General features: G+C 44.7%; 1 protein-coding gene across 4 annotated transcripts in view; it reads right to left on the minus strand.

Moving 5' to 3' along the window:
* IQSEC3 (IQ motif and Sec7 domain ArfGEF 3) overlaps positions 1-15093 on the minus strand; it is an 892834-nt gene that overhangs the window by 39406 nt on the left and 838335 nt on the right. For all 4 annotated transcript variants that reach the window (XM_069228143.1, XM_069228142.1, XM_069228145.1 and 1 more), the window contains exon 12: positions 12038-12130. In XM_069228143.1, coding sequence (XP_069084244.1) covers positions 12038-12130 — 93 coding nt within the window. The remainder of the gene's footprint in view (positions 1-12037; positions 12131-15093) is intronic.

The following is a 15093-nucleotide window of genomic DNA, read 5'->3' on the forward strand; positions in this document are numbered from 1 at the left end:
ATGTGTCAAAAAGTTAGGAGGCTTCTGCAATCAGCCTAGTTTTCTCACAATTAGTTAATGACATGAGGGACAAATTGGTGAAACAGACCGAGACTAACCATGTATTTCAAGCATGTTAATAAAATCTGTCCTCGCGTGATAGTGAAAAGGATGGAAACTAGAGTGAATGTGATGCTGAGTGAATGCCAGTTGATGACTATGATCCAGGGGGTATCCAGTGTGTTGGGTGATGGGGTTACTGAACAGGAGGAGTCCCTGGCAATTAATATTCTCTTACTTGGTAATGCCTCAGGGAGTGACAGTATTTATGTAGAACTATACCTGTTATTTTTACAACTCCGATCCTTTGTTTAGGTCCTGAATTGTGGAGGAAATCTAATTGTGCATCCTTCTGCTGAAACCTAATGCACACAGTAAATACTAAGGCCCAGATTTATGCCAAAGTGGCGCAGCACGGTGCTGCAACAAAAATAGCAGCGCCAAGCTTTGCCACTTTTGAAATGCAGTGATGCGCTGCATTTACAGGAATATGTCACACCGCTGCATTTCCCCCTGCGCCGGCACTAAATTTAGTTGCCTGCGCCAACGCAGGCATCCTTGCACCATAGTGCAAGTGTGTCTGTGTTGAGGGGATAGATTGTTTCTGTGCAGGAAGGTGTCCCATAGAAGTACCAAAGCGTCATTTTGAAATGATTGTTTATGTGCAGGAAGGGACATCGTCCAGCACTTAAACAATCGTCCATGGCATTTTGCTTCTTCTATGTGTGCTGCTAAATGCAGCACACAAAGAAAAGGCAAAAAACGAGGAGAAATAAAAACATTCCTCCTCGTTTTGCCATGCTAACGCCACCCCTGGGATGGCGTTAGTTTTTGTCACTGCCACAGACATCTTGAAAATCTAGGGCAGCATCAAAAGTAAAGGGTTGCATTGGAACGCCCACTGCAACACCCATTGCACGCCCCTCTGACACAGAAAATGGCGTCAGAGGGGCCCATATCTACAAGGTGGCGTAATGCCACAACAAGTGATCTTACACTGGAGCGTCACAAAAAGTGACACTCCAGTGGCGCCAGGGGCTCTTAAATATGCCCCTCAGTGGATTAGTTCATTATTTACCAGCTATACAATCATTGACCTTCTCTGCATTACATATGCTAGACTTGGGGATCACACATTAATGGAATTGCCCATTTTTAGGTTTGCAAATACCTTGTGTGTCCAATTTGTTTGTACAAAAACCTTATGGGAGGCACAATTTGCACCTTGGGGTAATAACTAGTCAGGTGCAACCAGAAACTTGCGTCAGATTCTCTATTCCTACAGCATTTGGAAACATGGTCTTAGCAATCTTCACATCAAAGCAATAGAGGAAGGATGTGTCGCTCAGGTTTGTAGGAGGATGCATGTGACATTTCTGACTAAAGCAGGGTAAACTGGTTCTAAAATCTACCGCTTTTACCATATGCCCTATCAAAGTTGTGGATCTAATGCCACCAAAAGAGAACAGACACACCACTGCATGTCTTCGAACTAATAATCCTACTCCCTTTTTAAAAAGAGAATGCCTTTTAATCGCATTATTTTACCCCTGAGCCATATATTTGAAACCCACTGGACAAACCTTGATTCAAGTGCATGTGATATTTGACACAGCAGAATTAGTTCTTATAGATGACTCTGGGATGCTTCACTCTTCTGCCAGCTACGAAAGTGTGATCAGCGAGCTGGAGGAACAGCTCAAAAGAGTTGAACAAAGGGTTTACCAGGTCACAAGTTTGAATCCAACCAAATCCCACTCAGCTCTCTTGGAGGTTGGCAAATTTAACACAATAAACTGAGAAATAGTAACTTCTGTTGCTGTTCACTAACACTGCAGCCAAGTGCCTGTTGCACCCAACAGCATGGTGGAAAATAAGGGAGGTTGGTGGATGAATGCGGGTAGGCCCCACCTCAGGATGTGAGTTGAGAAGTATGGTCCTGGCTGGGAAGAAAGGCTAGGACATACGCGCACTGAGGGAGGCAGGACTGGTGTAAGGACATTGGGAGTAGGCAGGAGTTGAAGAGGAAAGCATGACAGAGTTGAGTGAACAGTCAAATGGAGCTTAAGTAGCACTGGCAGCCTTTTAACATTTTGAACAGGCGCAACTCCAAGCCTGGTGCATGCATTCAACACTCTTTCGAAGAGGTTGCCACCTGTGTCCCTGTCTAGAGCATAGTTAGTAAGGCTGTGACTGGGCGGTCCTAAACAACAATCACCTACGATTTAAAAGGTACTTCTCAAAATGTGGAACACATGGACTTTCCAGATGTTGACATGGCATATTACCTTAGTGAACATGATGTCTGGACTTACAAATTCACTCACTTATCCACTCATTCATCCCCTTCAGTTCATTAATCACTTGCTCCAGAGATCTGTCTCTAACCTGCATGCAATTCAGGCCTTAACTGGATGTTATCTGACTAATAAAAGTTTGCACTAGTCTGCTTTCTGTAACTGTTCTCCTTGGAATGGATGATTGCACGTGTTACCTTCTCTGAGAGTGGGAAGCTTGCTTTGCTACTGCCATCCTGTACCAAACCTGTTAGGAAACAAAAACTTGCACTGCTGCCTGTTTTGTATGTGTCCTGTGATTGTGAAAGCTTGCACTGCTGCTGCTCTACCTGTATTTTTCCTCTGAAGGAGGGATGTTTGCATTAGTCTACCTATTCTATGAAGAAGGTGCAATGTTACTGCAGAATGAAGGTGTTTCCCCTGCTTATGAATTAAAATATGTGTAATGCACTTGGGTAGCATGTCCTATGAATTGGAACTTTTTCACAATATTTGATGTGAGATGTGTGCAGTCCTGGGGACGTTCCTGTCCCCAGGGGGCAATATTCGAGCGCCACAAAATGTTGATAAAAGAGACAAGAAGGTTTCCATTGCAGTACTCTCTGTTCCTAATCTTGGGGCAGGGAGCCACCCCTAAAAACATCTTAGCTCACCCACAATAAATTTTAATATAGGTATGGGAGCATACATGTTGACATAAAGAACATAAACTTAACAAACCTAGGGAACCCATATCTAGGAGACTGTACAATAGTAAACAGAAGCACTCTTGGCTGTTTACAGTGTTAGCTGTGGAACCCTTTTATGAACTTTACAAAGCTAGATAGGTGGGTCTCATCATCATATATGAGTACATTAAGACATAGTAATTCTAGTAGAGGTTTGGCTCTTTTTTCTAGGAGTGTTGTACTTCTTGTATATTTATGGGTGTTTACGGAGACTGTTAAACATTCCCTTAACTTCTCCCACTGCTTCATTAGGTTGTTAGCTACCTGTGTTTACCGAAACTATACTGTCACCTATCTTTTACCTATTTTTGTGTGTGTTAGTGAAAGCTGCATTGCTACTGTTCGAGTTGTTCCTTTGTTGTGTTGTAGGGCTGGGAATAAGGCTTTCCACCACACAAAAGATACCAATTTGGAGTGCCAATGCAAAAGAGTAAACTCTCACAAAATATGTGAGCAGAGTTTACTTTTGTTTTATGTGTGAAATAAGCAGATTTTAAAATGAATTAAATTACTTTGTAATACCCAGACGTGGGTCCCATGCTCGCTACGCCACCGGGTTCAAGCTAGCCTGGCTGATAAGGGGTAATATGCCAAAACCGGTCCCCGGATGCTTGTTTTCCTGTCCAGGTAGGACTTGGCCTGCCTGGGAGCAGGGTCAAGGCTGATTTGCATGTGTTTGGGTCCAAACAGGTATGGCGTGGCAACAAAATAACAATGGATTAAACCCAGATCTGTTGTCTAGGGGTGACTGTCCGACAATGTTCAGCATTCCGTCCGTCATCTTTTTGTCTTGCATTTTTGCCCTAAATGGGAAGGGTATGCTCAGACGTGGGTCCCGTGCTCGCTACGCCACCAGTTTCAAAATAGCCTGCCTGATGAGGGGTGATACCCAGAAACTGATCCCAGGATGCTTGTTTTCCGGTCCAGGGAGGACCAGGCCTGGCAATTTGGGTTGGACTGTTCCCATGAGGAGCAGGGTCAAGGCTGATTTCCATTTGGCTGGGACCAAACTGGAATGGCGTGGTGAGCAAAATAACAATGGATTAAACCAAGATCTGTGACTGGGGTGAATGTTTTATAATGTTCAGTATTCCGTCCATCATCTTTTTGTGTTGCATGGCCACAGAAAGCCTTGGAAACAGTATGGCATAGCCCAAACTAGCGAATTGAAAAGCCAGACCATGAGGCCACCAAGAGCTATGTAAGGCTGTGGCAAAGAAAATACACTCTTAGCCCATGAACCAACAAAGATACACTGCAAGAGTCTTACGAAATTAGGACAAATAGCAATTAAAAATAAAAAGGCAGGCATCTGTCACAATCAAGGAGCCAGAACTCAAAGCAGACCATGATAAATGGATGCTACCTCCTCCGGCCGATATAAGGGCAAGGTCTTGCAGTACTGCACACCAAGGAGCAGTGTGACAGAGAAAAGAACTCCATCAGCTAGAACAGCCCAAAAGAGCTAGTGACATAAATACTAAATTAGTGGTCAAAGACAGATAGGGACATTAACCAAGGGCCAGGAGAACACCGAAGCAAGCAGCAAAGCAAAAATACCTGGGTCTGGTGGTTTAGTGAAACAATGCATCCACTCTGAGGAAATATGATTGACCTCATGGTTACAGTTGTGAATCCCATTATGTCCACTCATCTTTTAATCCTTTTGATATCAATAGAGGGAGTAACAATGAGTTGAGTTATGTTATGTTATGTTAAAATTGCTTATTTAGCGCCTAAACTGCCCAGGGGCCTCGTATCGGTTATACTACAACGCAGAATCATCACTGTTCATAACCGCATAGGACATCACGCTCTAAATAACCAGGTTTTTAGGGCCTTCCTAAAGGGGATCTCTTGAGAACTTAATCTAATATTAAGAGGAAGACTATTCCAGAGTATAGCACCTTGATATGACAACGACCTTCCTCCCCATCTTGCTTTCTTCACTGTTGGAAATGTGACTAACATAGGTGAGGAGGGTCTGAGAGGTCTGCCTGGTGTGTAAAAGGAGGCCAGTGTTTTGAGCATTTCAGGGTCTTGATGGTATAAAGCTCTATGAATATGGCATAATGCCTTGAATTGAATACTTTTGGCTACTGGGAGCCAATGTAAGGAGGAGATTCCGGTCCGTATGGATTGTTGTTTGGGTGTTTTTCAAAGCACTTGTGCTGCAGCATTTTGCACCCTCTGTAGTCTTTGTATTACGTATCTTGGTGATCCTATGAACAGAGCAGTGCCATAATCAAGGCGTGATCCTATTAATGCCTGAATAGCCAGTCTTCTGGCTAGAAAAGGCAGGATTGCTAAAACCTTCCTCAAAGTCTTAAGCAAGACAAAGGAAGTGACATTGAGAGTTGGGGGTCCAACCATACCCAAGACTTTTTATAAGGTCTTTAGGGGGCGGGAGAGTGGCCACTCCTGTTGTTCTAATTGGATTAGCTAATTAATTTTTTGTTTGCCCAAAGAACATAACCTCAGTTTTTCCATCATTGAACTTCAATTTACTTCCCGACATCCATACAGCAACTGCTTTTAGGCAGGGACCTAATGCTGTCCCCAGATCCGGTTGTGTGTTGGAGAGGGAGACAATAATTTGAGTATCATCTGCATATGATACTAAGTTCAGACCAAATGACTGAACAATATCCACTAATGGCAGCATATAGATATTAAAAAGCAGAGGTCTCAGGGCAGAACCCTGTGGGACTCCAAAGCTGCTTATGATACGTTTGGATGTACAAGATCTGTCCAACACCTGGAAGGATCTTCCATGAGTAAATGATAGGATCCAATCTAAGGCTACTCCAGAGATTCCAATCCCCCACATCCTATCTTTAAGAGTGTTTAGGTCAACCGTATCGAATGCCGCACTCAGATCTAAGAGGATGATGGCTGTTTCAATTCCTTTATCCATCCTCTTTTTTGCTTCCTGAGTAATGAACATGTATATTCAGTATATTCAGTGCCAAGATGTCCCTAGGAGTGAACATGCATTTTAGAAATGCACATTATGTCATGTAAACCAGGCCCTTACCTTGCCCAGTAACTTCCAGCATATGAGAGCAGCCACAGCAGTGGCATAAAAAGGGGGCTATGGGCACTAATAGAGGCAAGCAAGATTGCATCCTCCGCACACCACTAGGTAGCCAAAAGGAAGAAATAATTTGGGCTACAGCGCTTCTCACATCATTGGGCCCCAGTGCCAATGCACTTGCTGCACCTTGGATAGAATGCCCTGAAAGCACAGGCAAAACCAATGCATCGCAAAGAACAAGAGACGTCAGAGACAAGCAATTAACAGCCATGCCATCTTCTGAAGGTTGTGTATCACAATTTCGAGGTAAAAAAAAAAACCTCCACAACACTGACTTCTAAATATTGTTAATTTTAGCATACATAAAAAGTATAGATTTTCTATTCTTTACTCCATAACAACTTACCTTCATGATATGTCAATAAATATGTAGGCCGATAATTAAACTTGAGTATTACAGAAGAAAATCCTAGGTGAGTTGCAGATGTTACCACTCTCATTTAAAGTTAATGTAGCAAAATCAGAATAGTATTAATCCCAATGCCTGCCAAAGCCAAGACATACGTAGGCAAAAACAAGTACTACACACCCGTACATGAGCATAACAGAAAAAGGTCTAGAAACACACTGTCGTTCTGTAGGAAGATGGTTCTTTATATAGTGGGCCAAAATGAGGTACACTGTGTAAAGAGTCCAGGCAAACCCCAATTGGCTGGGAGAGGCAAAAATTATAACTTAAATGCTCTCTTTAGTGGCAGTGTGGGTGAGCAAGAAGGCTTATCAGAGGGTCGTGCTAAGCTTTTATTGCACAAACAAAGGCAGTAAATGACACATACAATAAAGAAATCCAACACCAATTTATAAAAATAACACAAACGTTTATATGAATTTAAATACCAAGATCATTGGAATCGGGTAAGTACTTTGAGATATTAATTTTTATAGGTTTCAAAAGTTCACACACTGCAATTTCCAGAGCGACAATGTTATCCTATTGGGTAAAAAAATATACTGCATTTGGGCACTTGTCAGCAACATACGGGACTCTTCTCCAGGACTTAAGGTGAGTATGGGGCAAGGTCCAAGGCAGCACCAACAGGTCACTTCGGGAGGCAGTGGGATGTCCATGTGCAGAAGTGCTTTTCAGCATTGGGTGCCCTAATGTTATCCTACTCGAAAAGGAACATATACTACATTTGGGCACTGAGCACTGACTTACAGGACTGTTCTTTTGGGGTTAAGATAAGTATGGGGCAAGGATTAAGGCAGCTCCAACAGGTCACTTCGGAAGCATTGTCGGTTGAGGTAGGCCTGCACACTTGTTATTGAGGAGTCCTGCACAAAGAGGCTGCCGGCGGTGACTAGGAGTCCAGTCTGGTCAAACTCAGTGATGGGATAAGCCTTTGAGGGTCTCATGACCCCATTGGCATGTCACCTCCCTCAGACTTGGGCTGTGGGGTGCAGGTGGAGAGGTACTTTGAGGTGTCTGATGGCGGCGGTCGGAGGCTCACTCTTTGTCTTGGTTCTACAGAAAAAGGGCAAACAGGACAGCTGGGACTCACTTTCCCTGAAGTCCCTCGATGTACAGGTCGGTCTTCCTCAGCGTTGGTGTCTGGCTGGATACAACAAGCCTTGGTTGCTGCAAGGGGTATGGTAACCCAGGTATTGGCACTGTGCAGCTCCAGTCAATCTCGGTGTCCCCACACTTGGAGGGAGGACAGATGTGACCTGTGGGAGCACAGTAACCTCTTCCTGAGTGGCTGCAGCACTGGTAGTTCCTGTATTGGTTTGGTGCCTGAAGCTGCAGGGGAGTAGCTCCCCCCCTTAAAAGGAGTGCTCTAGTGATTTGCGAAGCACTGGCACCCTGTAGGTTTCTTGGAGTCTGCACAGTGGTAGTACAAGTCGGTTTCTCCATAATTGTCGGGGCCAGTAGGAGGCTGGCAGGGGCAGCACCAAGACAGTTGCTGCTCCTCTGTTCTCGTGTCAGCACTCTTCTTTGTCCACTCCTTCATGTCTGTTGAATATGGGTTCCTAGAATCAGGTGTGCCACCTATGTACAGTATATAGGGATGTTACAGGGAATGACAGGTAATAGCCCCATGGGCTAACTACCTATAGGGTGACTACACCATCTTTATGACCACTTCCTGGGTGAAGTGGGCATTACCATGATGCAGAGGACCTAATTCCACCAAAAACCAAGATGGTGCAATTTTTCTAGTCATATGCACTTCAGGTAGCCCACCTTAGGGATGGTACTAGCCTGAGGGTGTGCCTGAATAGCTAATTGTCCCACCTGTCCTGGTGCCAAATGCACCCTGGGCAAGGGGAAGCATTTCCCCTATTTGAAGGGAGCCATGGTTGCAAATCAAAGGGCCTTTAAAGCCTCCTGTTTTGATATGCTGATTACCAGTCATCCTGCTTGGAGGAGGTGACAACACCTCCTGAGAGAGCAGACATTGTTTCCGACCTCAGAGAGTGTAGGAGCTCACCTCCCGAGGATCAGAAACTCGTCTGTGGAGGCAGGCTGGTCAGGACAAGTCAGCCAGTACACTAGTAATAGGTAGATTTTCAGGGGATACCTACCTATGAGTGCATGTATTAATAAATCCATCACTGGAATCAGTGTGGGTTTATTAATATGAGGTGTTTGATACCAAGCACCATAGGTTTCAGTGAAGTCATTATGTAGCTGGGAAACTCATTTTGACAGTGCCCAGTATATACCTCAAAATGGCTTCCCTGTTCACTTGTACTGTCAGTAATTGAACTGGCCAACATAGGGCCATATCTTCTCATGCAGATCTGTCCTCACATGTAATATAATGCACCCTGCCTTGTGGCTGCAAGGCCTGCTGCTGGGGTGACTTACAAATATTACATACAGTATAAGGGGACATGGCACACAAGGTGTGTGCCATGTTGTGTTTTTACTGTTTAGAGCACCTCATCATGCACCATGCAGTGGCAATCCGTATGAGTTTTATGTTGTCTCACTTTGAGTGGCACAAGCTATGCTGCAGCTCTTATGGACCTTCTTTAGTACCCTGGTACCACGGGTACCATTTACTAGGGACTTACAGAGGTGCAATAGGCCTTGCCAATTGGGGATCAATTGACCTGTTATCTTGTTTTGGAAAAAAGAACTCTGGCACTGGGGACCTGGTTAGGAGGATCCTAGTGCACTCCAGTCAAAATTGCATCAAATACCAGGAAGAAAGTGGGGGGGACTACTGCAACAAAAAGCCAGTTTCCTACACATTCGGCCAAGCAGGACAGGACATACAAACAGAAACCAAGCCAAGGGCCAAAACAAGCTTGGCCACAGTGAGCCTATCGGTCACCACATCAGACTGGGGGATGAAACAGAGCCAATGCACAAACTGTCCATCAAATGCGTGTTACCCTCACCCCCTACCACACACACACAACTTTCAAAGTGCTCCTGGTACAGAGAGAGCAATAAAGCAAAATAAAAGCAAGACCAATGTGTGAATACTATCAGATGGTGTCCAATATCTTGAAGAATAGGAATAGCAATCTACTAAATACAGGCACAAGACACCAATCATTATCCATGACTGCTAGAGCTGAAAGCCCTCCTTGATGGACACAAAGCATATACTGCCATCCATACACAAAACCACAGCATAGCACAAGTTGAGCACCTGATAGCAGACACCAGTAAGCCGTCAGCCTGGTCCAAATGCAGCAAATAGCTCTTGCCCAAGTCCACTGGACCATAGGACTCGCATAGATGTAAGCTGGAGACCAAAGATGAAGGGAAGGCTGAGAGGCGCCCCCGAAACATGCAAACAGAGACCAGAGATTTGTCCTGCTACAGCAGGGACCATGAAAAGCACATTGCATAGCAAACAAACAAGCTACTCAACTCAAGAGATATCAAGATGACAAAACAGGATAGCATTACGCACGTCTGACTGCCCAACAGCAGTCTCAAAGAACATGAGGTAGTGAGGGATGGGGAATTGAGTGATTACAGAAGCCAGCACTCACATACAAACACCTGAACCCCATACAGGCTATACAAGACTCGGGGAACAGACCACACCACATGACACCACATCCCGTCAACAAGAAAGCCAAGTAGAAAGAAAGTGAAAACGTGGAGACAGAGCCCACTAAAGTGAGGCGCCACCAGTACATGAATTGCCGCATCAACCATTCTGTCCCAGCTAGAGCACCTAAGTAGGACAGACCGAGGCCCAGGACAGAGACCTGCTTGCTAACGCAAGGCAGTGGAATAGAAATCAAAAGGCAAATACGAAGTGACAGTACAAGACATATAATGAATAGAGAAAGCAGGTCATCAGCTTCTGGATGGGGGCAGGAAAAATAGGAGAAGCCTGAGTAGAAGGTACTGCCCTGTGGATAAACGACCACAGTATAAAAATGTAAGAAAACAATCAACAGAGTGAAGGGAAAACAGCCTTTTTCTCTTTTATGCAATCTACTGTCTCAGGGTGATGATTCAACTCTTGAACATAAGGAATGGCAATGAGTAACTCACTGCACCATCAAATCAGAATGGGATATCACTGCATGTCTGACAAAAGCAAAGAATAATATCCACGTCTCAAAATTTTAAAGCACTTAAAAAAATAAAACCAAGGTCAACGTGATGATGGAACATGCCTAGCCCCACCCTGTATGTCCTTTCTGTGAGAGTAAATTAGTATTTTAACCGGTCATACATTGTAATTAGGATAGTTATTGCATCTCAAAAAACATCTACAATCCCTTGCAATGATTTTAATAACAATTTTAAAAACTAGTGCAATCTCCGTGTTATGTGTACATTCTTGGGTTATTGCATTTTGGTGGAGGTGTGTGTTTTATATCTTATATGTGAATCCGCTATTTAGCAAGCATTGGCAAAGCCCATAGGTCTGGCATTGGTCGCCAGCATTTGGCAATTCTTGTTTTATTTTCCATGTTTTTTTGTAAAACATTATTGTTCCAGGAGCTGCTGGGGCCTTATCAATTTAAACAACATTGGCTAAAATCTCAAATGTTTTGTGGGTGTAAAATAAAGCAGGCTTTGCTATAGCACTCCCTGGCACTAATGGGAACTACTTTCTGTGTAGATGTGCTCCTTGTGAAAGGCAGCATGCCAAAAGTCAAAGTGAAGTCAGCCAATGGCTGAGACATTACCCTTTGATGCATGTTGGATTGGGTGGAAGAAAAATGTGACTGAAGTAACCACAGACTAATAGATTAAGGCTGGCTGAAAACTCCTATACGTAAGTATAATATACTCATAATTTTAGTAAAATCGAAAAGATCTTGACTTACACAAACTTTATAAGGCTAATTGGTCTGGGGTTGGCTGCTAACCTCTTAACTTTGAGAGAGAAGGACAGAAAGAAGGAAAAAGAAAGAAAAAGAAAGAAAGAAAGCGAACAACCTTGTGTGCAGATGTGCAACCAGTGAAAGAGCAAAAATGCAGTTGCTCAAAGTGAAGTTAATCAGTGAAGTTAACCAGTGGCTTAATTAAGCTTACCCAGTGCCCCATGATGTGGTAGTGGGCGGAAGCAAAATGTGAATGATACAACAACAAACCAATGGAAAAAGAGGGGCGGCTGAAAGCCTCCTTACATAAGGATAGTATACGTTTCATTTTAGTAATCTTAAAGGTTTTTGGCTAACACCATGCCTAAAAATCATAACCCTATATAAAATAAAGTAAAATATAAAACATTCTGAAGGTAACACTTACACTTACACTTCAAGTTTAGTCTCTTTATGCAATTGGCAAGGCTATGCAGCGCTACATAAATGATGCAAACGGAGTAGCCGCTTGCTTAACTGGCCAGAAATCGCTTTAGAGCGCACAAGCGGTACAGAATGCACTATAGAAACACCAATACAGCACAACTGCAAACTTTAAGAGTGATATGCGAGGGGCAACTAACCTGTCGGAGAGCTTTGCCGGGATTGTGATTCGCCTCGAGCTGGATTGGCTTTCAGCAGCAGGGACTTTTCACCTGGTGGTTTCTCTTGTTCCCCTGTGAGGTATGAGTCGGTGAGGAGTATTACAAGGAGGTGGGTGAGCAGCAGTGGTTAACAAAAGAGGGTGAGAGAAAGCAGCATGAGAGAAAACGTAATGCACGGGGGAAACATGAGATTCATCATTATATCATGAGCATAAAGATAATAAAAAAAATGAGAGAGAAAGCAAAGAATTTAATATGATTAGCATCTCCAGTTCATACACTAAGGCGTGTGCATGTATGCAGGTGCGCGTGTATACACACACAAACACACACACACACACACCCCCACCCGGGTACTCTCAGAGACACTGAAAAGTAATTATTCTGACTCAGCAGTGGAGCTGGACCCCTATTTCCATCCAGTGGCGTAACAAAGGCCAGCACGATGCAGAGGGGCCCCAGAACTTTAGGGGACCCCCTCAGCACAGTACACTGTGCACATGCGGCAGGCCCCTGACTGGGTGCAGGGGAAATCAAGTTCCTTACAGGTACTTTGCAGAGGGGCCCCCTTAAGGTTGGGGAGTGGGTGGGTGGGGGGGGTGATGCCATGATGAAGAGGGAATATGAATGTTTTCATGGTGTTAACCCAGACGTCCAAGAGGGAATGAAATAAATGTAATATTGTTACGTAGGGGGTGTGCCCATATGTGATGAAAATAAAAAAATAACATCATGCACATAGAGTGAAACAATATGAATGTGCCACCCCAGTGGTATTTCCCAGTCCTTTCCGGACGCTCTGAGTTAAATTGCCAAGGGTTAAACTGTAAACTGTAAGGGTTCAAATGCTAATGCACACAACAGGGGAGAGCGGACATCTTTGTATGGAGGCTCGGGCAATATTGAGTGCCTCTCAGATGTGGTGGTCCAGTTTGACCCTGGATGTAGGAGAGGAGTACAGGAATCTTATTCAATGAATCATTTTTGAACTGAGACCATATTGCTTCAGTACTGCAAGCATGTAGTCCAAGCTTTGGGTGTCAAAAGCCAGAGGCGGCTCCTCCGCTAGGGCGAAGGATCGTTGCCCCCTCATCCCCCCTGCCAGCAGCAGGAACTGCAAAACTTTTATAGAAACAACATAATAAACTCAGTTTATTATGATGTTTCTATAAAAGTGGGCGGGTTCACAGGCGTGAAGTGGACGGAGGGGACTGCGCAGTGCGCAAGTATGTTTGGCAGCAGTATCGGGCTGGCCAAACATACATGCGGAATGTGATCTCTCCAGCCCGGCACTGTGTGAGAGATCATACACAGGCTTCCAGTCTGCCTGGGAGCACTCTAGCCAATCATGGGCAATCCAAACGCTGCTTTGAGTAGCGTGAGGACCGGCCGCACAGCAAGCTAGGAGCTTGTGCCGGCAGCCTGCAACGACGGAGCAGAGCGGATGAAGTGGCGTGGCGCGGGAAAAAGGTACGTTTGATTTTTATTTATTTATTTATTTTTGCCCCACCCCTTTTCCCTCCCGCAAGCTGTGACTGTTGAAGCCTTGTTCTATTCAATAGGGAAACAAGCTGATTCAGGCCATATACATGCTCCTCTATCCATCACATTGATATAGACATCAAAAGTCAACTAAAGTATTATGGTGTGGCTTGGAATAATTTTGGTCGGAGTTGATGAGCGTTGTTAACTGTGGTAGTAGGAGATCAGTTAGTATTTTACTAAGGATTTTATAATCCACATTAAGGGGGTGATTCTGACCCTGGCGGTAAAATCCGCCAGGGCCAACCACCGCGGGAGCACCGCCAACAGGCTGGCGGTGCTCCCATGGGCATTCTGACCACGGCGGTACAGCTGCGGTCAGAAACGGAAAACCGGCGGTGTACCGCCGGTTTCCTGCTGCCCTGGGGAATCCTCCATGGTGGCGCAGCTTGCTTTTGACCGCGCAGCGGTATTCTGGCGGTCCCCGCCAGGCCGGTGGAGTCCAGGGTCAGAATGACCCCCTAAGTGTCTATAATGGGTGGTAGGAGGCGACATTAGCCAGGTCCTAGTTAGGTTTAGGTATAGAAGTGGCTATGGCTTCTGTTAGACCTGACATGCCTTAGGGTGGTCACCCCTAACTTTTTGCCTGCCTCCCTCCACTTTTTGGAACCCTGTTTTGCTGGCTTTTAGACTCTGCGCACTTTACCACTGCTAACCAGTGCTAAAGTGCATATGCTCTCTCCCCTTTTTAAACATGGTAACTTTGGATCATACCTGATTGGACTATTTAATTTACTTATAAGTCCCTAGTAATGTGCACTATATGTGCCTAGGGCCTGTAGATTAAATGCTACTAGTGGACCTGCAGCACTGGTTGTGCCACCCACTTAAGTAGCCCCCTTAACCTTGTCTCAGGCCTGCCATTGCAAGGCCTGTGTGTAGAGTTTCACTGCCACTTCAACTTGGCATTTAAAAGTACTTGCCAAGCCTAGAACTCCCCTTTTTCTACATATAAGGCACCCCTAATGTGTGCCCTAGGTAACCCATAGAGCAGGGTGCTGTGTAGGTAAAAGGCAGGACATGTACTTGTGTAGTTATATGTCCTGGTAGTGTAAAACTCCTAAATTCGTTTTTACACTACTATGAGGCCTGCCCCCTTCATAGGCTAACATTGGGGCTGCCGTCATACATTGTTGAAGTGGCAGCTGCTGATCTGAAAGGAGCAGGAAGGTCATATTTAGTATGGCCAGAATGGTAATACAAAATCCTGCTGACTGGTGAAGTCAGATTTAATATTACTATTCTAGAAATGCCACTTTTAGAAAGTGAGCATTTCTTTGTACTTAAATCTTTCTGTGCCTTACAATCCATATCTGGCTGGGCTTGGTTGACAGCTCTTCGTGCATTCACTCAGACACACCCCAAACACAGAGTACTCAGCCTCACTTGCATACATCTGCATTTTGAATGGGTCTTCCTGGGCTGGGAAGGTGGAGGGCCTGCTCTCACGCAAAGGACTGCCACACCCCCTACTGGGACCCTGGCAGACAGGA

The sequence above is a fragment of the Pleurodeles waltl genome, chromosome 4_1 (assembly GCF_031143425.1).
Source record: "Pleurodeles waltl isolate 20211129_DDA chromosome 4_1, aPleWal1.hap1.20221129, whole genome shotgun sequence".
Classification (NCBI taxonomy): domain Eukaryota; kingdom Metazoa; phylum Chordata; class Amphibia; order Caudata; family Salamandridae; genus Pleurodeles; species Pleurodeles waltl.